This window comes from Buteo buteo, chromosome 10 (assembly GCF_964188355.1).
Source record: "Buteo buteo chromosome 10, bButBut1.hap1.1, whole genome shotgun sequence".
In the NCBI taxonomy this organism is placed as follows: Eukaryota; Metazoa; Chordata; class Aves; order Accipitriformes; family Accipitridae; genus Buteo; species Buteo buteo.
This window is the reverse complement of record NC_134180.1, coordinates 16,678,748-16,703,003: the sequence shown is the minus strand read 5'-3', so window position 1 is coordinate 16,703,003 and position 24,256 is coordinate 16,678,748. Positions and strand designations below refer to the sequence as shown.

Below are 24,256 nucleotides of genomic sequence, written 5' to 3'. Positions count from 1 at the left end.
GTTGTCCATATTCTGAAATACATGTGTTTGAATTTAAATTCAGATGATCCATGTTTTTCTAATTCTTATAGGTTGTGTATATGTTAGTGTTTTAGTTCAAAACATCAGAACCTTTTTGAGGTTAATGTCTCAATCATCCCCATTTACCATCCTTCATTTCAAATCATGGAGCTCTCTTGGAGCTTATGAACAGTATTGCTTTCATGTGAAACTAAATTGGAAGAGAAATTCCAGGAGCACTTCTAATATGCACCAGCTAATGGGAGTTCAGTGCCAGACTGGAATTATTATGAAGTATAGTCCAGAAATATACAGAGTATGGGTGTCAGGAGCACATTACCAACTGCTTCTTCACTTCATAAATCCATTCCTGTTGTCGCTATACTTCCTGCTAAGGTAAACATAGTCATTGAAAGAATCACTTAGGAAGGTCAGAATTTTTTGCATATTGTTTTTCTGATCTTTGAGAAATAGATGTAGGTGTAGCAGGAATTGTGAGCAGAGAGAAAAGAGAGTTTGAAGGGTAAACTTTTTTTTTTTTTTTAATATACTTTGAGTTCACTGTAGTGCAAGAAGGCCACTTAAGGCACAAACAGCACCAAGCCGACCTGAGAGCATTCCAGAAGTTCTTAGTGGGATCTTCTTTCTATTTCATCTTTAATTACTAACTTGTTATCTTCAAAGTGTTTTTCAGTGAAAAAAGATGCATAGGTGCTCTTAATACTGGGTTTCTGTGCATCTGCAAGGACCACAATTAAACCACAATAGTTTGCTTTTTTTCACAGTAGCTCATAGCAGACCATGAGCATCAAATAGTCCTAAAATATTTTCCCATCTATTTTTAGACAACAGAGGCTACACACAGAAGTGTAATTATAATGGAGTCTTCATATGCCATTTATAATAGGAAGAGAATTCATGCCACTGGATGATTTTCCTCCAATTCCCTGCCAATACCAATTGCTTCTAACTAGCATATACAGTCAATTATAAGCTTTATTTGGCTAGTGCATACCAAACAAATGACTGCTCCAAATACTGTGAATGCCAATTACTGTGCTTAGAGGGATTTGGACAAAAGAAAGAGATGCATGAATGCACTCCAGAGCAAGTTTTTTTCTGGTTTTTTTGGTTATGGTTTTTTTGTTTGGGTTTTGGGGGGTTTTTTGTGTTTTTTTTTTTTAACAGTTCTCTTTTATCTGCTATCTTTATCTTCTGTTTGGTTTTTTCCCTTCTCATACTACTGTGTGGAATGCTGAATGCTGATGAGAGAAAGCTCTTTGGAATGTCAGGCAGTCATTTTTCATTAGCTCATTTGGGAAAAGGATGCCCAAATTGGACTCAGAATAAGCCAGCTGTAGGCTACCCAATTATCAATACTGAGCTATCTAGAACTATCTTCCTCTGCCTGATAACATTTTTCAGTCATGGGGATCTTCACTTGTTGAGCATTTTGTTAACCATCAGTAAAAAGTATTGCTACTACTATGTGATCTATATGATACCTATAATTACATATCTCTCCACAGAAAGTGAGATAAAAACAGGTTACTAATGAGTTTATAGTCTGTATAAGAGAAATACAAGACAAAGCATGACACTTCCATTCTGTAGAAAAGTTCTTAGAAACCCCCCTAAATTAATAAAAAGATTCCAGGATGTGAGTACCTCTGCAAGACCCCAGGTTAACAAGGAGTTTAGTAATGTAAGGGGATTGTTTCATAGTGGGACAGAGTGACAAAGAAAGATAATGAACGTAGAAAGAGAGAACAGACTTAAGAAGCTGCCTAAAATGCTTTTCTGAGTTGTGACTATAATTTAATGTGTTCTGCTTTGATCAGAGGCCATTCTCACAGAGAAATGAGAGGATCCTTGAAAACAGAAGGTGTACTTCCTGTTCATAACTCATGTGAACTTTAAGTATAACAAATAAAAATGATACAAAGATAAACCTAAGAAGTTGGCTGAGTAAAAAGAACTACTAGAAATTCTGGCCAGTGTTAGTGTCTGCTGTCTGATATAGGAAAGATCTATGAGTTATCTGGATTTTTTTCCTCTCTATTCTTGCATCCTACTGATGAGATGACCTAAAATTGTTTAGCTTATGAGAGCTGACAAGATCAGAGACCATGGTAGTATGGCTGCAGGGTAGTGAATTTTTCTTGTTGAATTCACTGAGTCTTAGAAACTAAAATAACAGAAATAGGACTGAAACTAGGCATCCACCCTGACTTAAAAAAACCCAACCAACAACTGGAAGGGTAAAGTCATCTATGAGTCCTGCACAAATATGTTTTTTGAACACTCATGCAAATTTAAATCTTACTGAGATAATTTGCAAAAATATGTGGAGCAACCGTTCAGCATTCTCTTTTACCACAGTTATCTGGAGGGAAAAGCACCTTATTATGTAATTACTACCAGTTATGCTGATGAAGTCAGTCCAGGAAAAGTATGTCATGAATAAAAGCAAAAAAATGGTCCCTCATGGGTGAAAGTAGCTTAAAATTCCAATGTTCCAAGAGCCAGCAAATTTGATCTTGCGTAAACATGGAAAAAAACTGGCTATTCAGAACCTCAGGCTACAACACATTACTTAGCCTGATTCAAAGGAATTGACTCACAGACGAACTGTAGGCCAAAGCACCTTTATTTTCACCGACAGGGAGAGCATAGGGTCTGCACCCTACAAAATGCACCTTCACCAAGGTAAAATTTCAGTCATCTTATATAGCATTTTTATCAAACATTCCATACATTTTGTGGTAAATCCCCAATAAACAAACAGTTTGTGGTTACAAAACTTTAGTGCTCTATTTTTCTATTGTAACTAGTTTTATGGTTTCCTAGATAGCAAGGCATACGTGCCTAAAGGCAGCATATCATACCCCTGCAGAGGGGTAGGCCCCTGTTTATGGTTAGCCAAGTTAAAACATCTTAAAAAGAAAAAAACCAAGAACTCACAGTATTTGCTAACTCATACTTATGCTAAGAGCAGCCTAGTTATGTCAAGCAAACCTTCAAGCCATACTCAATTCCATTCCTTAATTCAAGCCATTCCATAATGTATCACCCCTCTTCCAGTATTTCAGTTGGAAAAGTGAAATTATCAGTAACTTTGAAGTGTTACAAACTTAAGCTGAAAAGCTGGGGGAATATTACTGTACAGCAAACAAACATTTAACAATACTCTGTTGATACAAAAAATGTAAATTATTTAAAAGACAGAAAACAAAGATGCTGCAAAAGTGAGAAAATATAGAAATTTAGAGGGAGAGGACAGCTTTCTTTGCTTCTCAGTTTCCAGTGAGTCCACAAATTTCAAGGTTAACCATGTTGCTATTAGTGAAATAGTTCTTCCCATTAGACTTGTAAGCACAAGACTAGCTCATACATAGAATATAATGGAACAGAATACTCCACTGTCGTTGTTCCCATGCTGCCCTATCTACAGGACAGAGGAAGGACGTACAGCATCTCGAATCCTCAGGAAGTATCAGGACTGGCAAAGCTGGATTTCCTGTCAGAGTTCTCAGCCAGTGATGGTACAAAAAAGCACAAAGAAGCTCTACCATTCTCCACACTCTGCCTGCACACAGGAGAGCAATATGCTTCTGTCTCCCTGCACATGCTGGCTCTTGTGGAGAGAGGAAGCAGCAGCTTAGATGGCAGTTAACCTCTGTATCAAGACCCAGGAAGTTTTCCCCCGTGCTATCATGAATCCATTTCACAAATACAGAAAGAATACCTGGTCAGAATCTGTCTGTGTGATCAAGGAGATATTGGGAATTTGAGTGTAAATGTCTTTTGCTCCCTGTCATTTTCTTGCTGTGGTGTGCCTCCAAACAGGTGTCCATTTCTTTGCTTATGAGTTACAGAGAACTTTGGTTATAGATCACTGTTTGGAAATCAACCCAACTTGCAGAAAGGATTTAAAATCAGTACTCCACATTGTGGCTTTTGACTAAATGATGAACAAATATGTATAGACCAAAATTTAACATTTTGATTCTGAAATTCCATTTATTTGAGCAGAAGTTCTAATCTATGCTGTTATCTATTCCCTTGTATCCTTTTAGGAAGGTTTTTTAGTACCAGAACACCTTGTTTCCTTTCCTTTTTCCCCTTCAGCACTACTTAAAAGTATATGCCATCTGTATTCTTAGAAAGTGCAATAAATAAGACAGGAAAAATTTAGTCCACCCCAGGTGCCTCTTAGTTTTTACAGCACTGCAGATTTTTACATACCTAGTCATTCCCTCCATTTTGTCTAGTTTGCTCAATCCAGCAGATTGAAAGGTTGTGGAGCTTGGCTCTCTGGCAGATTGACATATTTAAAAGAAAGGTTGGCTTTTTATGGAACAGCCATGAGCCCTACACTGCTTCAAAACAAAGAACCGACAGGGAAATTAGAAACTAAATTTTCACTTATTGCGGCTTTGGTAGTTTCAGATAGAAAAAAAAAACCAAACCAAACTTATTTAGACAATTAAAGGAATACAGTAATGACAATGATATGACTCATTTAAAAGTGAGGCTTATTGATGTTAAGAGTAAAAATTATTCCTCTCTGCTATTATTCTCTGTAAAAATATATTCCAGAATACACAATTCCAGTGTGTTTTCCACATACGGCACCTGTCTTTTCCCCTTTAATTTGCAATATTAGATTATTAACTTTGGGTTGTGGTGTGGGTTAGTTCTGTATTTTAATATTGTGAATATTCTTTTTTCAAAGTAGTATGTTAATGTATTTTGGAAACATGGGGAAAAAAGTTCTTGAAAACAGGCTGAAGCACACTCCTATTATTAAGAAAAAAATACAGGAAGGGGTATTTAGGAAAAAAAAATAAAATTAGTACTGAATAAGAACTATGGAGTATGAACTTCAGGTTAGTTCTTTCAGCATTTTTCTTTACTTGCACACATGCTGAATGTATACCCTTCTACCCGCTGGAATCTCACTGAATAACAGGTATCTTGTCTGTTGACCTGGGTCATGAAAACCACCAACAGTTATCAGGGCTATATCAGAATTCTCTTATACTTTTTTATTTCTTTCCAGGGTTCACCAGGGGAACGTGGAGCAGCAGGCACTGCTGGCCCAATTGGTCTGCCAGGTCGTCCTGGACCTCAGGGTCCTCCAGGCCCCGCAGGGGAGAAGGGTGCTCCTGTAAGTAATCAGAGTCACATAAAATTATCACAGCACAGATTTTTTATTCCAGAATGTTACTTTTCCCACTCTAGTATTTGCCTATTAAACATATCCTCAGAATACCTGACCTACTACTTTTATATTTACAATTAAGTAAATAGTAAAACATTTGTTGTCATACCCTCTAACACCCAAGAAGGGTTAAATCCATTATTATCACAGCAGGGAGTGAATATAATAAAAAAGTTTGTCAAACCAGTCTTTCATTAAAACTTTGTACCCAGCCACTCTGCATTAGAGTACAAGCGTATTTGTCATCGGCTTCCATTATTACTTAGTATAATTTCCCAATACATTCTCTTCCCTTTATAGTTTCCTTTCTGTTGTTTGGTTTTTTTTTTTCAATTTTGTATTGGTAATGCGACTCCCTGTACCAAAATCTTCATTAGTCTCCTGTGATAATTTGGATCACTACCTTTTCTTCAAAACCAGGGTGAAAAAGGTCCTCAAGGTCCAGCTGGACGTGATGGAGTACAGGGTCCTGTAGGACTTCCTGGTCCTGCTGGTCCTAGTGGTTCTCCCGGAGAAGATGGTGACAAGGTGAGTCATTATAATTGGTATTAGTGCATCTGTGAGAAAATCTGTCAGTACAGTTCTCTGGTTGTAGCTTTCCTCACAATAAATACGGTGACGAAGTAACTCTTACCCCTGCCTTCCCCAAACTGCCTCCACCCACTGCAAAAAAACTAAAGAACCCTTCTATAATCTGATGCCATGGGACATTGGGATTTGTGTTCAAGAACTAGTAAACTAACATTTATCCTGGCAAAGAAACAAGGCTGAAAGTGTGGCAAAATAAATCAAGGCAGATGATGTAAAAATTGATTTTTGCCTATTTTAGAAATGTGGTTTGCTGAATGACTAGGAGAAAATATTCTCAGTAAGGTATAGTGATTTGGAACCACTGTTGATATGCTGAGAGTATCAAAATAATATGTTAGCAGCAGAGGTATTCTGCTGACTTCTGGCAGAATTTAGGACACGACACCTTTCAGGATCATCTTGCATGTTTGCTTGATCCAGCAGTGTTCTGTTAGTTAGCATAGGGTAAAGGTAAAAACTTTGAGGTTCATTTTTATGATGCATGAGTGTTATTTATCCCACAGAGAGTATTTTCCATGATTTAATTTAATTGTGTTTTCTTATTGTATAAATAAAACATTTTTTTCTGACATGATTTCCTGGTGGTTTGAATAATTTTGAGGTTTTGAAATATTGTACAATACAGTGAGAAGCAGTAGTTCAGTCACATACAGTTAGATGAGTCTGTAAATCAGGGTGCTTTCATTATAAGTTCATATTGAAGATGACATGAGGAACACAACTTCCTTTATTTAGACCTCAGTTGCACTATACTTCAAATCCAGGTCTTGTTGCCCTTTGCAGTATAGCAATCAATATCTGGATTAATATGACATAATATCAATCGATACAGAATTGCCCCATTTAGGCCTTCACACTTGAAGCAGCAGCATAAAACACAGAATAATCTTATCAAAGGGAACTTTTAAAGATACTGTGATACTGACTTCAGCTAAGTGTGAAGGAAACCATTTTAAGCAAGAAGTTTAACTTTCAACTTTCAATTACAGGGTGAAATTGGTGAACCGGGTCAGAAAGGTAGTAAAGGCGACAAGGGAGAAAATGTGAGTAGTAAAATTCTTTGTCCATTACGTTCTTCATAAATAAAAAGTATTCATGCATGAAGTATGCCGATAGCCTTGCTACATCAATGAACAGAAACAAAGACACACTTCAAAAATGTTTCTTCAAAATAATGTTGAGTTTTAATGCAACACTAGAGGTTTGTATTTATAGAGCCATGCATATATTTAGTATTTCTCATATTCCTTGAGCTTACAGAATCATTAAAAAATACATAGGTAAACTACATTCCTAAGCACGCTTCCTATATAATTTTAATTCATCCATTCTACATTTGAACTGAGAGAGACCAAGAATATACATACATTCTCATACTGTGTTTAAGTTAACTTCACTGAGTGGATTGTGTGAACATACCCAGCTTTAGCTTCTTAGCCATAATGATGAAGAATATGAAGACTCAGTAGAGAAATGTACTAATATAGTTTTAAATTTTTTAAAGAATATCTAATTCTTGGAGAGCACATTTAACTGATTGCAACATTTCAGAACAGCGAAGATATCAGATGAAATGGCTTATACAAGTTTTCAAATATTATCACTAGGCCTGTTAGTGAACTTAGGACTACTCAGGCCTCTACTGATTTAATCTGAAATGTTTTTGCCTTCAAAATTATTTCTAAAGTTCAAGCACTTCCTCTTTTGATTGAGGCCAGAAATATAATAATAAGCTTTTTCCACTGTAAAACTTGAAGCTAGAAAGAATAAAACTAGCATTTTTTTTCCTGTTTTGTTTTGGTTTCTTTCCCAAAAATTCAAAAAAGGTTTGTTTTCACTTCTGTTCAATTTCAAGATAAACTGGCATTTTATTTGAATAATTTTCCATAAGAAAAAATGGACAAGTAATTGCAGAAAGGTTTTTTTTTATTATTATATTGCATCAATTTTCACAGTTAGCAAAGCTCAGAACTCAACATAGGGGTATTCATAATTAAGCATATTTACTATGTTGAAAACACTGTGTGCTTTTTATTATTAACAGCTTACAGAGCACCATAAAAGTAGATTGCCTCTAAAAATTACACCAAGTTTATGGCTTACACATAATCAGATGATGTTTTATAGAACGATACCTACAAATTCAAGCAAATCACAGTTTTATGATAATTTCATAGAAAAAAAAATGTGACAACAACATGTGCAAAAAAATGACAAGGGTTTTTTTTTAAAGATAAGCTTGTCCTTTTCAATTATTTATGTGACAAAGACTTCTGCAGTTTCCAGTGCAGAAAACACATACTTTTCACAATCTTATTTTATTAGATCAAATCACAAGTGCTATAATAAACTATTTGTAATTCCCTGTTAACACAAGAAATGTAATATTACACATATGAATGAGAGAGCACTTCTATTACAAACCCCAGTTTACCAAGAAACTTATATGTAACCAAGCTGTACATAAATTCTACTTCAGACTAAAATTACTCCTGCATAATCTGAGCTGAATGCTTTGGTTAACTTGGTACAATTAATGCATCAAATTGAAACATTTTTTAAAGTCAGTTTTAAAACTATGGACTTGTTCCCAGCTAAGTGAAAATCAATTCTCATCTCTTTGCTGTTGTAGTTGTAAACCAGCTGTGGGATACATAGAGATATATGCAGGTCCTCTTTGTCCACCTAAAGAGGTTTGTAACAGTACAGGCCCTGTGTACACAGAAAAATCTGACGTTTAAAGGAAAGTGCAGAGGAAGCATATGAAGAAGGTCATGGTCCAGCTCCACTTTGGGCTTTGCATGTCATCAGATGCTTACCCTTCTGCTTTCCCCTTTGACATGCCTCTTCATTAGAGATGCTTCTGCATCAGAGAAATTCAGAAAAAACACATGCTGCAGTTTTCTATTTCAGATCATTTTAGCATAACTAGTTATGCTGAGCATTAGACTGTGACCACAGTTCCCATAGTGAGTACTAATGTATCTGGGCATGTTCCAGCAGACCTGCTTTACAAATAAAATGTCAGCAGCATAATCATTTGGGAACTTATCCTGTACTCTCAGTCTCAAGGTTTAAGGCATTTGGGAATATAATATGTTTTCCTTGAAATACAGGATTCAGTGTTCAGGCCTGCTCAGCTGAAATGAATGTTACCCCTTTTGAAGTCAGGTGTATTGAATCCTATTTGCCCTCAATTGCACTCATTCAACCCTGACAATTTCAGAATGTGTTTATTTCAAATCTGCTTTCCTTTCAACATGCTGACAGATGTATATTGGGGCTGGGAGGAAAGGCCTTGTTGGTCACCTCTGAAAGATTCTGAAGAGGAAGTAAGTACCTAGTTCTGAAATCACAGGACATAAAGAATAGATATTCACAATACCTAGACACCCACAAAAGCCTTGGTGGGCATTTAGAGCCTAATCACAGCAAGGACCCTGAGCAAAGCAGAATTAATCCCTCTTTCCTGTTTAAGAAGAGCTGGAAACATCTTCCAATTCCCCATTGAAGCTAACAAGGATTTATGTTTGGGGGTTTAACCATGCTGTGCCTAACAAAAAATACTATGTTGCCATATCCTAGCTAGGGACAGCACGATTTTATTGTTGATGTACATCCTCTCTTGAGCTTCAAAACCTCCACAGCTACCACAGCTGCCTTTATTAACTGAAGATTCTCTCCTGATGATTCTTATCAGTCTCTCCACATTTGCCCTCCAGAGCAATGGAAAAAAGAGTGTAGCTGTGTGACCAAATAACTTCTCAGTAATCAATTGCAAAGTACTTTCCAACAATACTTTATATCAAAATGAGTATTTACATGAGATTAAAAGTGTGTAGATCTCGTTCTGGGCCCTGTAAAATGAAGGAGCAGGTAGAAGCATCCTGCAGAGTGTAGAAACAATCTGTTCCAATATGATTTTTTAAAAAAAATTCATGCATGCTAATTCCCTTTCTCATGGTAACCTTCCCAGTCCATAGGAGCATTCCTAGGAGTCCTTTCATTTAGATATGTCACCATAAAGGCTAAAAAGCTTTGCTTCACCTATTGCCATCAGGTCTGTGATGAAAAGAAAATTATAAAAGAGAAGAAATACATAGCTTGACACTTCAAACTCCCTAGAAGATAAGATACACTAAAATATACATAGAACACAAAGAAAGAGACTACAAGACTTAAGAAGTCCCTTTTCCTAATCTCCCTATAAAGGACAGAATAATCTAATTTTAGCCCTAGTAAGGTCTTTAAATCAAAGCACTATTCCGCACTAAATTAGAATTCCCAGCCTAGAAACTGCAGACAATTTCCTTGCCATCTGAAATAGCAGACTAGAACTCAGCCATTTCCAGGTGTAAGTTTTTATACTTTCTTAGCTTCACTTTTTATCAGTCTAGTCTCTCTAGCTTGTGCAAAAACCATATTCAACCTACCACATAATTTTAACCCCATCATAAACTAGTATCTTGTACTCCCATACTCTATTAGATATCTTCATTACATCACATCTGCATAACTGACTTCTAAATTATGTGCAATATAACTTGGAAAGTTATTATTCTGTAAGGAGACTGAAAAAATTAAGGAGTTCCTCTCAGAGACATATTTTTTGCCATTCCGTTGAAAAGAGACTTAATATCAAAGAGAATGTGACTCCCAGTGCTCAACAAGAACTTAGACTTTTTCATGTCTCCTGGAGGTCAAAATAAGCTTTGTGCTGTTGCAATTTCATAAAAAACTAACCCAAATAATAAGAGTTCCATTTAAAGATAGGTTGTTAGATGATGCTTTAAAGGTTGAAGTTTTCTGCACAAATCTCATTGAAAGGTCTGATATTTAAAAAAAATAATTCATTTTGAGTCATGTTTGCATGGGAATCTATTTTAGATATTCTGAAACATTACAAGTGTGCTTTCAATAAATGCCAGTATTAAGTCTATTATAGATGTGCAAATCTGAGTTTTTGAGAGATAAACAAATAATTATTGTTGGTACTGAATGGAAAAGTCTTGTGAATAATGCTACATTCTCTATGGAGAAATGTGGAAATGCTTAATAGACCTTGATCGTGCAAATAGGGTTGTCTCTATACTTGCTTTTAATCTCATTCCAGATGCCATAATCACTAACTTTTCCTTTTGGATGTTTGTTTATTGCAGGGTCCTCCGGGTCCACCAGGTCTCCAGGGTCCTGTTGGTGCCCCTGGTATAGCTGTAAGTAGCTTATTCAGAGCAAACTCCAATCTTGCCGTAACTCATCTGATACTTAGAAGTTCTTTGAACTGCATGCTCCTTACTCAGGAATATATTTCAAATCACTATTAACAGTTCTATCATTGTCCCCTTACATGCAGTTTTTTATTGTAAACAAGCCTGCATAGGTGTTATTTTATTGCAGATTTACAGCAGGGCAATAATTTGAAGGAATTATTAAAAATGAAATAGTGTAAATAGTGAATGGGGCCCATACTTTCACTGAACTTGTTTGATGGTTCATATGACAGTGGTAAAATCAGCTTGGCACCAGATGCGTTTAAGAGTATCTCTTTCTAAAATCCACCTGATAACAGGTGATTGATTTTAATTTTTATTTAGAAGGCTTTGAATTCTTCTACCATGAAGACCAGTAGAACTATATGCTACTCATATTTACCAATATGTAGGTATTCAACAGCTAGAATGTTTATGCAGATGTGAAAAAGAAGAGGTATTCAGGGAAAATTTTTGTGAGACATGCAGTATTATTTGACCTACATTAAACCAGGGCATATGCTGGTATTCTATTTGCATAACAGATTTCACTCAATCAAGGTGGTGTACATGGATTCTTAAAGACATTAGGAGTGATTCTGAGCCCTCTTGTAGTTGTTTTCCAGTCGTTTCTATGGAGCTTTTTCTAATTTTATCAGACCTGTAATATTTTTGCTTTTCACTGTTTCCAAATAGGGAGGTGATGGGGAGCCAGGCCCAAGAGGTCAGCAAGGGATGTTCGGGCAAAAAGGTGATGAAGGTCCTCGAGGCTTCCCTGGCCCTCCAGGCCCTATTGGCTTACAGGTAAATTCCTTTATTATTTTACCCTCCACCTGTAAGAACCCTGATTTTTGTGGCAGAAACTGAATGAATACTGTCTTCTATTAAATAAATGACAGCATCAGTTAATAAGAACTGAAAGATCCCATATTCATAGAGTTCATGCATAAATAGCAGATGTAATGCTGAAGGAGATTGGTAAGAATCTCTGAAATTGAACTCCTGGCTACCATAAGCTTTAGAATTTCATTCAGTAATTCATTCATTTATAGAGTCTAACAATTTCTGTTTTAGCAAGAGCACTTCTTTTTTACTGGAGATACATATTTTAAAGAAAAGATTCAACCTGGAGGCGTATTTAACACGTCCTAGTCATTTACTGTATTTTCACAATAGGGCTTGGCAACATAGTGTGTTTCTCAGTGATACCATCACAGACACTACTTGCATTCTGACAGATTAGCAGAACTCTAGGATGCTTATACACTGCTGGCATCACTGGCAGGTTCCTATAGTTTCATGTTTCTTCCTCTTAAAATTGTTATGAGTCAAAAAAGACAAAGCAAGCATACAGTAAAATGTAGGCTTCTCACTGCTGCATTCAGAGAATTACAGTTGAAAAATCCTGCTTTTTCAAAAATTCAATTTGCTTAAATATAAAAAAACAAAGAACAAGAAGTTTAGGACCTTTGATTCATTTCCATGTAATTAACATCAGAGCAAAGAGCACTTTTAAACTATTTCTAATCCATGCATTAAGCTGTAATATGAATCATATATACTCACTTTTAAAAAAATGGAAAATTATAGCAATAGTGTTTGAATATATTAAACAGTATGTCTCCTTTCCATCCACCATGAGTGAACTGACTGATCTCTTCACTAAGCCGAACCTTAACCTGTACCTATCATTTTTAAAATTCTATTACATAATGTGGTTCACAAAACTTACAATGGATTTTATAATGTATTGCAAACCTTCATGGAAGATAAACAGTTCCTTACTGCACCAACACATATGTCTTTTGTAGATTCATATTGCCTTTGAAACTGAAACCAACTTTATTTTCAGAAACAATAACTCAGAAAAATTATTCCTAGATTTTATTATGAATTGTTAAGTTTTTTACTGTTCTAAAGAGAGTGAAATAAAATTATCCTTGTTATTTTTCTCAGATCTAGGATACTGTTTCAATTGATGTTTTTCAGTAAAGTCCACCTTCACTTTTTAAGTTTAATGAGCACTAAGCTACATAAATATAAAAATCAATTCGGTTGATTTACGCAAATTAAGTATTTCAATTGAGGAATTTTATTTCTCTGATTAAGATTTTAATTGAATATGTTGGTCCATGGACTGAGATCCCATATTTACTAATGGTATTGAAGTACCATTGGGAAATCAGGAGTTTCTTTTATTCAGTAATGCAGTTCTCATGGTAATTATGAACTGTTGGGGAGTAACAACTTTCTCTGTCTCATATATAATATTCCATGGTAACTACATCACACTTATTCAGTTAAATTCTACTGATATTTCTGTCATTGGATATTAAGTAAAAAGTATTTTTGTTCATGAAAATGAACATTGGTAATTTTGAATATTTATTACCTTAATTGTGAATTTCCTTGCTATTTAATTTTGATAGTATTTTTAAAAATAAGGAAGTTTCTAACAAAGGGAGTTGAAAGTAAAGAAAATCTGAAAAACTCTATGGGCCTATCAAGGTTATCTTATAGGCAATTTATGGCAATTTTACTTACATTTTGAAATATTAAATGACAAACACCTCAATTACTTCTTGCCAAAAAGAACTGAAAGTACTCCCAAAATACTATGTCCAATAATGCATGAAATATTGATTCAGTGAAATCAGTGGGATTAGTTCAGTGTTGAAATAGGAGTTCACCAAATGGCTTTGGAAAGTCTTTTCAAAGACAGAAATATCAAGTAAATTTTTAATTGCCTTCAAAGTTTTATAAATACCTCCTCTACAAGCAGTTGAATGAGCTGTTTATGTTTACCGTGACCATGAGTCATAATGGATAAGGCATTTGACTTTTTAAGCTAAATGTCTTTTTATGTTCACGGGGTAGAACTAAGTGGACTGTTGGCAACTGGAAGATCTAGTTTATTCGAGGTGGGATCCTTCTCTCTGAATATCAGCTCTCTAAAGACTAGTCCAAGCCTAGGCTTCTGCTCTAATCACTCTTTAGAACAATTAGCTACAATACTGTTATTTAAAACACCTCACAGTGAAGGAAAAAGTTAAAGTCAATTCAAATTTCATTTGTTGAACTATTACAAGTTACAAGAAGTAAACATGAAGAGAGTTAGAAAGTAATAAAACTACCTGTTATCATAACCCTGGCATTACTACTCAGCATCTACTGTAATCAATATGTGTTACTGAAGATAGTATTATCAGCTACAGTCTAGTATTTTTTAAGATAAGCAAGGATTATATAGAAAAATCACTGTGTCATCACATGACTTAAAGCTGGCTTTTTTCATGCTGATTATCTAATAGTAAACAGGCTTTCACAACCACAATGCACTGACAGGTCAGCCAATTTTCACAGTAGTAGACAACAGACACATACATCATTTTTAGACTAAGTATATCTCTAAACCTGGGGAAGTCTTTCTACTGTTCAGATTGTGTCATAGTAGGAGGGCAGCTGAAGAATGGATATAGTGTTGACTAAGTTTATACTTCACACTTTTTTATACAACTTTGTAGCAAAGATGGCAAATTGTGCTTTCCAGTCTGGTTAGCTATAGTTTGATAACATACTTTGAAAGTACCAGAATCCAGGAGGTGAAACTTAGAACCAGATCTTAATGTAACATAAATCAACATAATGCTATTGACTCCAGATCCAGGGGATCTGCTTTCTACAGAAGCCAAGCTTTGATCCTACATTTAGGAATGCCCAGCTTAATGGTGACAGTGCTTCTAGCTGTGGTAACATTATACTAGATATCAGTATGAGCATCAGCTACATTTTCCTTCTCATGGTGTTTGTTACTAGTCAAACCTGGACACTTTGCTTCTAAGGTTATGTTGGTATAACCCAATGCAATGCCTCTCAGCAGGCTTTATTACCTCCACTGGACACCTTATTAAAGCAGTTATACAGCTTCCAGTACTCAGGTAGCTTTGACATCTTTGCATACCACTTCATTGTGCTGCACTGATCATGTTTTCTTTACATATATATGTATCACAGCATAAATCAAATTATCCAGATGCCCTGCTGGATTCTGAATAACGATGGCAGTGTTTTTAAAGACAGCCACTCTAGCATTTCTGTCTGGCTTTTTTTGAAAAAATTTTCTGCCTCACCTAGTTTAAGCATCCTAGGACTACCTATACATTCGCTGTAATACAAAAAAAAAAATCCTTCTTTTTTTTTATGTAAATAAGTTTTGTTTTCTTGTGTGTCCCCCCCCGCCATGTTCCCAACTTTCACATGTAGATCTGATTTATATTGTTTCATATTGATTTATAACTTATCATTCCAGGTACCCTACTAATAGTTTTATTTTCTCTTCCACATGCTTTAGGGTCTGCCTGGCCCACCAGGTGAAAAGGGTGAAAATGGTGATGTGGGGCCAATGGTAAGGCTTCTTCCCTATTGGTCACTCTGGAGGAAATAAAGATCATCCGTCTATTATTGTCTTTTCTCTGTAGCTCACAATTTGATAAGCTACTGCTGAATTTGGTGCCTCAGTAGGAAACATTTTGTGTAACATAAACTCTCTCCGGGATCTACTTTGCTTCCTCACATCTATCTCCTCATCTTTAATATCAAGATTTATGTAACTTAAGGAAATACCATGAAGAGTAGGTAGCAAAGCAGATGCTATGTGTGTCTGAGACAGGACAGTGGCAAGCAGGTTCAGGAAAGAAAAGAGAAAACGGAGAGACCACTGCACCAGCGAGTTTGGAGCTGCTTTTCTGAAATTCAGGTCATTGTACCTTAGCTTCAGGTAACTGCAGGCCAGAAGACGGTAAACACTATTTGGCTATGCTTACCATGTTTCTCTGGGTGATCTTGAGACTACATTTTCCAACTGTTTCTACTGTTGACAGAATGCCTTCTGGGCTGGTCCTGACTGAAATGCAAGCTATCTACAGTATACATTTGCCTCCAACACCCCATGCCAAGCCTGGATGCTTTATTATTGCCCATCTATAGGCACCATAGTGCAGTACTGTCATGTGGCTGTTACCAGACATATAAGCTACGCCAGGGTCTTTGCACAGTGGAATGGGTATGCAGGTAACCTGCAGGGAAAATACAATGCAGGAAACCAATCCTCAGGAGTCCTAAGCATCAGATCATTTCCAGCTCAGGTACTGTATAACATAGTCTGGATCCTCTGTCACCTTGTGAACTCATGTAGTGGGCAGCAATCTGGCCCTGCTGTTTCTGTAGCACTGCTAAGATTAAAAACCCTTTACAGATTGAGTATATTTTTTTTTCATTGGCCAAAAAAGCCCCACTGGACTTATGCTTTATGATTGTAACTATATCAAATTGTCTCTTTGATACAGGGTCCACCTGGCCCTCCAGGTCCAAGAGGTCCACAGGGTCCTAATGGAGCTGATGTAAGAATTAACCTATTTTTTTTCTCTCAGTAATTTAGTAATAAGCACTATATTTGGGATAACTAACATCTTTCATCATTGTAGGGTCCTCAAGGCCCCCCAGGCTCAATCGGCTCTGTTGGAGGTGTTGGTGAAAAGGTGAGTGTTGATAATAACCTCCTAGAAAGAGAAAACATGGAATAGGAATATGAATATACATTTTGATTCTTCTTCAGAGCTATATAGATATATTACAGTTCCCAAATATCCTTCATTGACCTAGTAATTTTTAATAGTGATCTAGCTACACTCCTAATGGCTGACTTACCACGGTTGGTCCTTTTATTTCACATCACAAAAATATTTAACAACCGGAGAAAAGAGCTTTGGAGCAGAAGAGGTAGTTTTCAGGTGAAGGAATATGGTTAAAAGTAAGGTTATGGTTATTTCCTTAACTACATAGTTTGATGCCTACAGTAACATTATTGGCTTCAAGTGTTTTTCATTTTATACTGGTGTAGCTTAGAATATCATATAGCCCTCCACCTGCAACATTAAGAATATAAGCTATTATCTAATGTATCAGTGGTAAACATATCTGTGAACTGAGGCAGACCTGAAGCATCAATATGTATCTGTTCCTCATACAGATAGATACAGTTCCAATAAAGTCAAAGGTTTGAGGATGATTTGTGCTAATTGAAAACCTGACTTAAGACTGATACTGTATGACATTCATTCATCAAAATTATTTTCATTGCTATTTTAAGTTCCCTAGTCAGAACATTTCCTACCAGTATATGGGGTGGGGTTATTTTTAAATTTTATATCTTACCCAAAGAATGTCAGATATCGCTTCCTTTTTCTTAAAGGAAAGATATTGTATGCAATAGATGTAATGGCTTTTTTTTGTGCGATTTATTTGAATCACCAGTGTAAACTATTATAAAATGCTGAGCAAACACAAAATTCCAAAGAGAGTCTCTTGAAATTCCTATTTATGTTTATTTTACCAAGTTAGATGACCTCAGCCATATCATGTGTGTAAGCCTAGAAGCATTTTGCTGATTTGCAGATTTAATATGATTTTTTTCTTTAATTTTGGATTTGGAAAGAAGATTTTGAAAGGAGCATGAGGTGACGGAAACAGAATAGAAATATATTCCAGGCCACTGTATAAATAACTCATTGAGAAACTACGTAGATTGCTCTTGAGTATTTAAATATTTACCACAGCATATTGTATGTATTCAATGAAACACTGATGTCAATGAATCCTTGAAAAGACATCCCTAGGAATGTCAGTATTGGTAGTTTTTCAGAAAGCTCACTGTATTGATAACTTTTCAGAATATGAAGCAAGATTTCCCTTTTTCTTCCTGTCTCATCAGATAATTAAATGCACAGGTACCTTTTCCCTCATCTTCCTCATACACCATTACTGAACTTCAGCACTTCAGAAGTCTTAACTTCTGCTCCCTTTCATTTATCCACATATTCTTTTTGACACAGTGTGCCAGTATTGTACCTTTAGGTACAAATCCATCAGATCTATGAATTTACAAATAATGACTCAAGTAGCAGGTCAATCAAAATGACTTATATTTGTCATGAACCTCTTCTTGATCACTGTCCAAAGGCATGTCACTCTGCTTCACACAGCTTTTAGTTATTCTTTCTTTTCACAAGATAAGGAAGTTGCCATTATTTTCCCAAGATCATTTGTATGACTAATAATTAAAAAAAATAATGAAAATCTGCAGTTCATCCTACAGTATCTCACAAGCTTCTTGTTCCCCTGTGATAACAAAAGATCTTTCTTATGATGCTTTTCAATATTGTTGACATCTACCAGAAAATTTTGGTTATGTGTCTGGTTCTCTTCACTAAAATGTCTTTTCTTTAAGTAAACTTTCACTTATATTAGGGCCATGTCAAAAGGAAACACCAACTTCTTATCAGTATGATAAAACTATTCTTTTAATAGAATCTTCAGATGCTTCATGATTTTTTCTATGTGCCCATCAAACAAGTCACTTACCAGTGCTCTGGGATGTGGTGAAGAGAATACTAGAATAATGTAATATAATATATGGCTTGATGGAAAAATATCCTACTTTGTCTCCCTTCTTTGTGTTTTGAGATCAAAGGGTACTGAGCCCAAGCAGATGAAAATATTAACTTCATACTGTAGTTTTTTCATGGTAGCACTGTCATGTCTTTAGCTGACAGTGCTTCATTGCATTCCCTATTTCTCAGGATGTGGCTCTGAGCATCAACTCACCTCGTGGTAGCAGTGGCATTATTGTGTCTTCAATCTTTTTTACCCAAAATTGCATAAGACATACAAAATGTAATGCAGTCCTGCTTGACTGCATTATCAACAAGGATATTCCTTCTAATCTCCCAAGTTTGTGACATTAATCCTACAGCCTATCTTAAAAGAGAGCCTGGCCTCATGAAGAGGTGCAGGTTTTTCTCTCTGGGAAGAGTATCAAAAACGTGTCTGAATGTAAAAGTTGGTAGAGATGGCAAAAAAGTTATTGGAAAAGGAGAGTCTGTATGTCAGTGGAATACGGAGGAAAAAAAATGGGCACTGTGGGGAGAAAAATTCTTCCTGTGATGACTAGGGTACTGAGAAAAATGTTTATTATGAGAAGACTACATCCAGGGTAGCACCCCTTATATTCACTGCTTTAAAAAAACCCCACCTTGTATACTGTTTTGGCCCCCTGAAGTTCAACAGGAATTTTGCCATTCGTTTCAATCACCTCTTTAATTTTTACTGTTTCATGATCAAATTATATTCCAGTCATTTTGTAAAAACATTGACTTATATTGAACTCCTTACTCCTTTGTTTCTCCCTGTGACTCTTCTATGTGATTTAGAATCTCTATTTGTGGTAATCAGCCCACCAAATTTAATTCAAGAACATGAAATTCAGACTGTTTATCACCAATTGTCATTTTTATTTCCTCTTTCTTATTTCCCATATTCTCTGCATTCACACAGAGAAGCTTCCAAGTATATTATTTTGGAAGTTTTTATTTATTCTAATTACTTTCCTCCTCCTCAAGTTTTAATACATGCCAGGTTTTTTCCTAGTTTGGATACCTTCCTTCTTAATTTCAATTCCATTTAATGAGTTCTGCAAGCTTAGAAATCATAAAGAGCTTTTTTGTCAGGAAGAGTTCCCACAATAGGAGGACAGTTCATGCTTTTAAACAAAACATGCATTTTCGCTTTTCCTTTTCTTCTCACATATTTTTTCCCCAATGTTTTTCTTATTACATCAGCACGCATCCCTTTCAGGAAAGACATCTCATACTACAGATAGTGCAATGCAGTGCTGGTTGTAGAGTGTTGAAAAACATTTTGGCATCCTCCCTGTCACTGTTGGGGAGTGAAATAGATTTGCTCGCTTTCATATTTGAATAGTTAGACTAGGAGATATTTTGCCATTAATACCAGGGTTTCAAAGCCCCCTTCTGGCAAATTATAAACAATTTTTGTCACACTTAGTGCCATGAATTTTTAACTAGCTTGTTGTTTCCTCTGCTGTACACAAAAAGGCCTAAATGTTCAAAGACATCTGCAGTACAAATGTGCATGTAGCCTTGCATTATTAATGCCTATAACCTCCATGGAGCAGTCTAGAAGTCCTGAGACTTACACTCAACTAGAACCACTTAAATCCAGCTTCCACCCAGAGATTATTCTCTTTGTTGTGCTTATAATTAAGAAAAAGTGGAAAAACAAAATGTACCCACACATGCTTATCTCTATTTTAATATCAAAGGCCTAACATGCAGATATTCAAAATACCCAGTAAGTTGCTCACGACTTCTCAAAACTGGACCTTAGATGTTTTACGTTACATAAGAATTTACAACAGAGACAGGAAACAGAACATGTAACATTAACCTCACACTTCTCTTCCACAAAGCCTAATAAAATAAATTTGCCTTTCTAATTTAGGTTAATCTGTGATAACTGCACTGAGTACTGTGCCATTCTTCCACCCTTCCTCCCTTTCACAGCATGTGTTAAACTGGCAGAGTCAATAAGTAATGCAAATGAATGTCTGCAGAACCTAAGCAAAGCATTCTTTCTGTAACCTCTCAGAGTTTAGATCTGTTTTACTGTATAAAAGAGTCCAATGTTAGAAAACCACTACACTCATCTGGGTTTATACTCCTTCCTATTATATAGTTCTAAAATAATTTAAAAGTAGTACGGTAATAAGGAGTCCAACACAGTAAACAAGTGAAATCGATAGCTTACATGCTTAATCTGTCATTGATTTATACTGCAGATGGAAGTGAGAGGACAAAAGCAATTGAGTATTCTGGCCTTAAGTTTAAAAACATGTCTGATAAATTTGTACAGGCATCTTTATGTGTGCATATCATTTTTCTACACACCTGCGTGCAGACAATTGCTACGGTACTTAATCAAGATGTGTCTATGACAGTTTATGCTGACTATCTGTCCTAACAAATTACTTTTAATAACTTTACATGACTTCACTGACTGTGATCTCTTCTCATCCTTCTCCATCTCTCTAACATGCTTGTAAATGTAAGCCCTCCCAGGAAATATAGCACAGCTTTAGAATTTCCCTCTTGTTTAAATTTAGCCCTCCACAGAGACATAATATATATAACACAGTCACATATGCATACCTATATGAAAAGGGATTGTCTTCTAGAGTGACAATTTTTCTCTTTTTTCTATTTTGTGAGGATGACAAAAAGGAGCAAAAGCATAATTGAATCCTTTTCACAACGCAGTCAGTTGCAAAATTGCTTCTCATTCTTGCAAAATAAATCACCACGTCGTAGAATTTAACCAAAAGGTGGCAGCCTTCCATCCACTATCTGTCTGGGCTTTGTATGGACAGTTCTCTAGAACCGGTCATAATAAGGAAAACAAAGGACTTTTAAACTACTGTCCTTAGCCTGATAGAAATCATTCTGCTTGCTTAATCGAAGGAGGTTTTCAGTATTAAACATGTCCATGAAATGACATGATTCTTTGTAGTTTAGAATGTCTGTCTTTGCCTGTTGAAATTCTGTCAGAGGAAGGCTTTGCCTAAGAAAGACCACACTGACTTTTAAAAGATCTGACCTGATAACAAAAGAGGAAAAATATTCCAGAGGTGGAACAAATCTATCATTAGATTATAAAATCTATTTCTCAAAAGAATATGAGCTATTTCCCATGGATAAGGTGCACCAGATTTTGAATTGATACCATCCTTACCAAAAGTGCAAAGAAATACAAAGGCAAACCTACAGATTGCACAGCTTTTAGTAGCTATAAATATGTAGTCTATAAATATATATCAGCTACAATTTTCTCTGTCAAAACATTGTTTAAGTCCTTTAACAGCTGTCTAAAACAAGTGCAACCTTTCATAGTACCTAATAGTTGGAATATAAAAATCAGTGTCAGAAAAAACAAGGACTGCATACAGGGAAGAGTCACATTTTTTAATAGAGCAATGATTTAGAAGTATTAATGTGAGATGACACATTAACAGGTCTCATCTTTCACAGATGCCCTTTAAGGGGAGCATCTTGACATTTTCTAGCCCTTCCAATTTTGCCATCTTCCATACTGCTGCTTATTGGGGAGTTACTATGCACAGAGCTCATATAGGCTGCCTGCATCTGCCAGTTTCAGTATGTGTGCTATAGCAGGGACCCCTGAGATCCCAGGAGCACAGTGTTCTCACACTGTCCCCAAATATAGGTCACTATATCAGAGAAAGACTTTTTTCTCTTGTTGCATGATATCATAAAATGAAGATGTGTTTGTCAATGGGAAGGGTAAAGAGTGGATTACAAATCAAACATGAGTCATCATAAATTACAATATCATTTGGCAGAAAGACAGAAAAAGAACTTGCTCTCTGAGAAGCTTAGAAGGGGATTATACTGGCACAAGTGCTTATCAGGCAAGACTTGGCACAATTAGCTCTCTTATGTCACTCAGTCCTGCAATGGGGACACCTGTTGAAAGGGTCTATACTGTGGACTCTGTTAGATTTAATATATCTACTAACTTGATTAACATCAATTTGTTTGCTAATTCCAGACCTCATTCTCTGTTGCTACAAAAATCTAATTTGATTGATAGTAGACATGGACAAAAAACCAATACTAATGATGCTGCAGATTTAGTAAACCCCATGCAAAGGATAAGGAAATGAAGATTATGAATTTTCCTAGAAAACATACTTAATTCTTATTGGCCTTAAGAATCCAGTAGATTTTCTTTTTTAAACAATGAATGCTGTATCACAGAAGCAAATGAATTTTAAAGTACTAAAAGGGATCATTAATTTTTAAGATTACTGCAAGTTTAAGTATGTCTAATAAAACATCCCACAGTTTCTAAAGGCAAACTCACGTTTTAAAAGTGCCCTTTCTAAAGGACATCTTAATATTGCTCCTAAAATTGTGGTTATCTGTTAATTATCCTATTCTGGAATTCAGTTGGGTACTCCAATCTTCTTCAATTCATCTGACGTAATATTTACATTGGGCCAAATTCTGGTCCCAGTGAGGTCATCATGCTGCCATTAGCTTCTATGACAAAAAAGTTCAGTATCTACACCATAACATTTGTTGAAAATTTGTAGTTTATGATTTATACTTTTATACTGTCCACATGGAAATGACAGTCATGCATGCTGTATTAATTGAATTGTCATGGAATGAAGAGTGGCATGCAGGTCATACAGGATATTAAGGATACACAAATTTATTCCAAACCTGTGTTGAGTTCAGTAGAGGGGATTGGGTGAAATGCATTTTCAGCACTGAAGTACTCTTCTTTATAGGCATAATTTTGGCACGGTTCATTTGGTTTGGAAAAAGAACATATATGGGGGAAAAAAAATCCCCCCATTAGCAGTTACATTGAGAAATCCTTTGGAATAAAAATATATAGTTCTTATCTCAGCACTCCATGACAATCACAAAGCAGATTCTGTTATCCTTTCACAGATCTGTGTGTCTGTGATGCTAATAGCTAAATATTCTACTAACAGAGTAGTTTTCTATAAAGGTTTATTTATCAGACCACTGAGCTAGAAAATAATCAGTCATAACTGAACTTTAAAATTAACAATTGCAAAGACAGTCCTTGAGCTAATGCTGTGTATTAGCTCAAAAAGAGACTGAATTAACTTAAACGTTCATTTAATAGTGTATAATCTTTGACTTGCACAGATTTTTTCTTCATATGTTGTATCCCTCAAAGCCATCTGCTTTAGTAAACAATTTCCATCACCGGTAAATACATAGTGTATACCTTTGTGGCCTGTGGTGAAAGTTTTACTAACTGTTATGCTATTATTTTATCCTTATGTTTTTCTTTATATAATTTTTTACTCTAACAGTAACTATAGCAATAATGCCTTCACTGCATTGACATTCATTTCCAATTAGTATTCTCTTACTTGTAGAAACTTGCTTCCAGGCAAAATGTATCTTCTAGAGAAAAAAATATACACAGTCACTATATTTCTTTGGCTTTTCTGTGACTAGAAAGAAAGATGACAAACAGGAAATTTGCAATATGTGCGATAATAAAGGGGAAGATCTTCCAAAGCCCAAAGGAAAGGTTAGTCTCCCTGACTCACAAAAAGCTTAGTTTGATATATTCACTCTTAAAATTTTAGATTCCAGTTCTGCAAAACCATATGTAACTCAACCCCCTTTAGGTAGATTCAAGAAAAGACAGTTCTTTTAAGCTGTTCATATGATAAGCATGAGAAGAATATGTAATAACAGTAGCA

The 24,256-nt window shown here is 35.7% G+C and overlaps 1 protein-coding gene across 1 annotated transcript in view; it reads left to right on the top strand.

Moving 5' to 3' along the window:
• COL11A1 (collagen type XI alpha 1 chain) overlaps window positions 1-24,256 on the top strand; it is a 164,533-nt gene that overhangs the window by 114,341 nt on the left and 25,936 nt on the right. Inside the window, exons 42-49 of the mRNA XM_075038798.1 lie at window positions 5,066-5,173; window positions 5,648-5,755; window positions 6,808-6,861; window positions 10,978-11,031; window positions 11,764-11,871; window positions 15,419-15,472; window positions 16,413-16,466; window positions 16,551-16,604. Coding sequence (XP_074894899.1) covers window positions 5,066-5,173; window positions 5,648-5,755; window positions 6,808-6,861; window positions 10,978-11,031; window positions 11,764-11,871; window positions 15,419-15,472; window positions 16,413-16,466; window positions 16,551-16,604 — 594 coding nt within the window. The remainder of the gene's footprint in view (window positions 1-5,065; window positions 5,174-5,647; window positions 5,756-6,807; window positions 6,862-10,977; window positions 11,032-11,763; window positions 11,872-15,418; window positions 15,473-16,412; window positions 16,467-16,550; window positions 16,605-24,256) is intronic.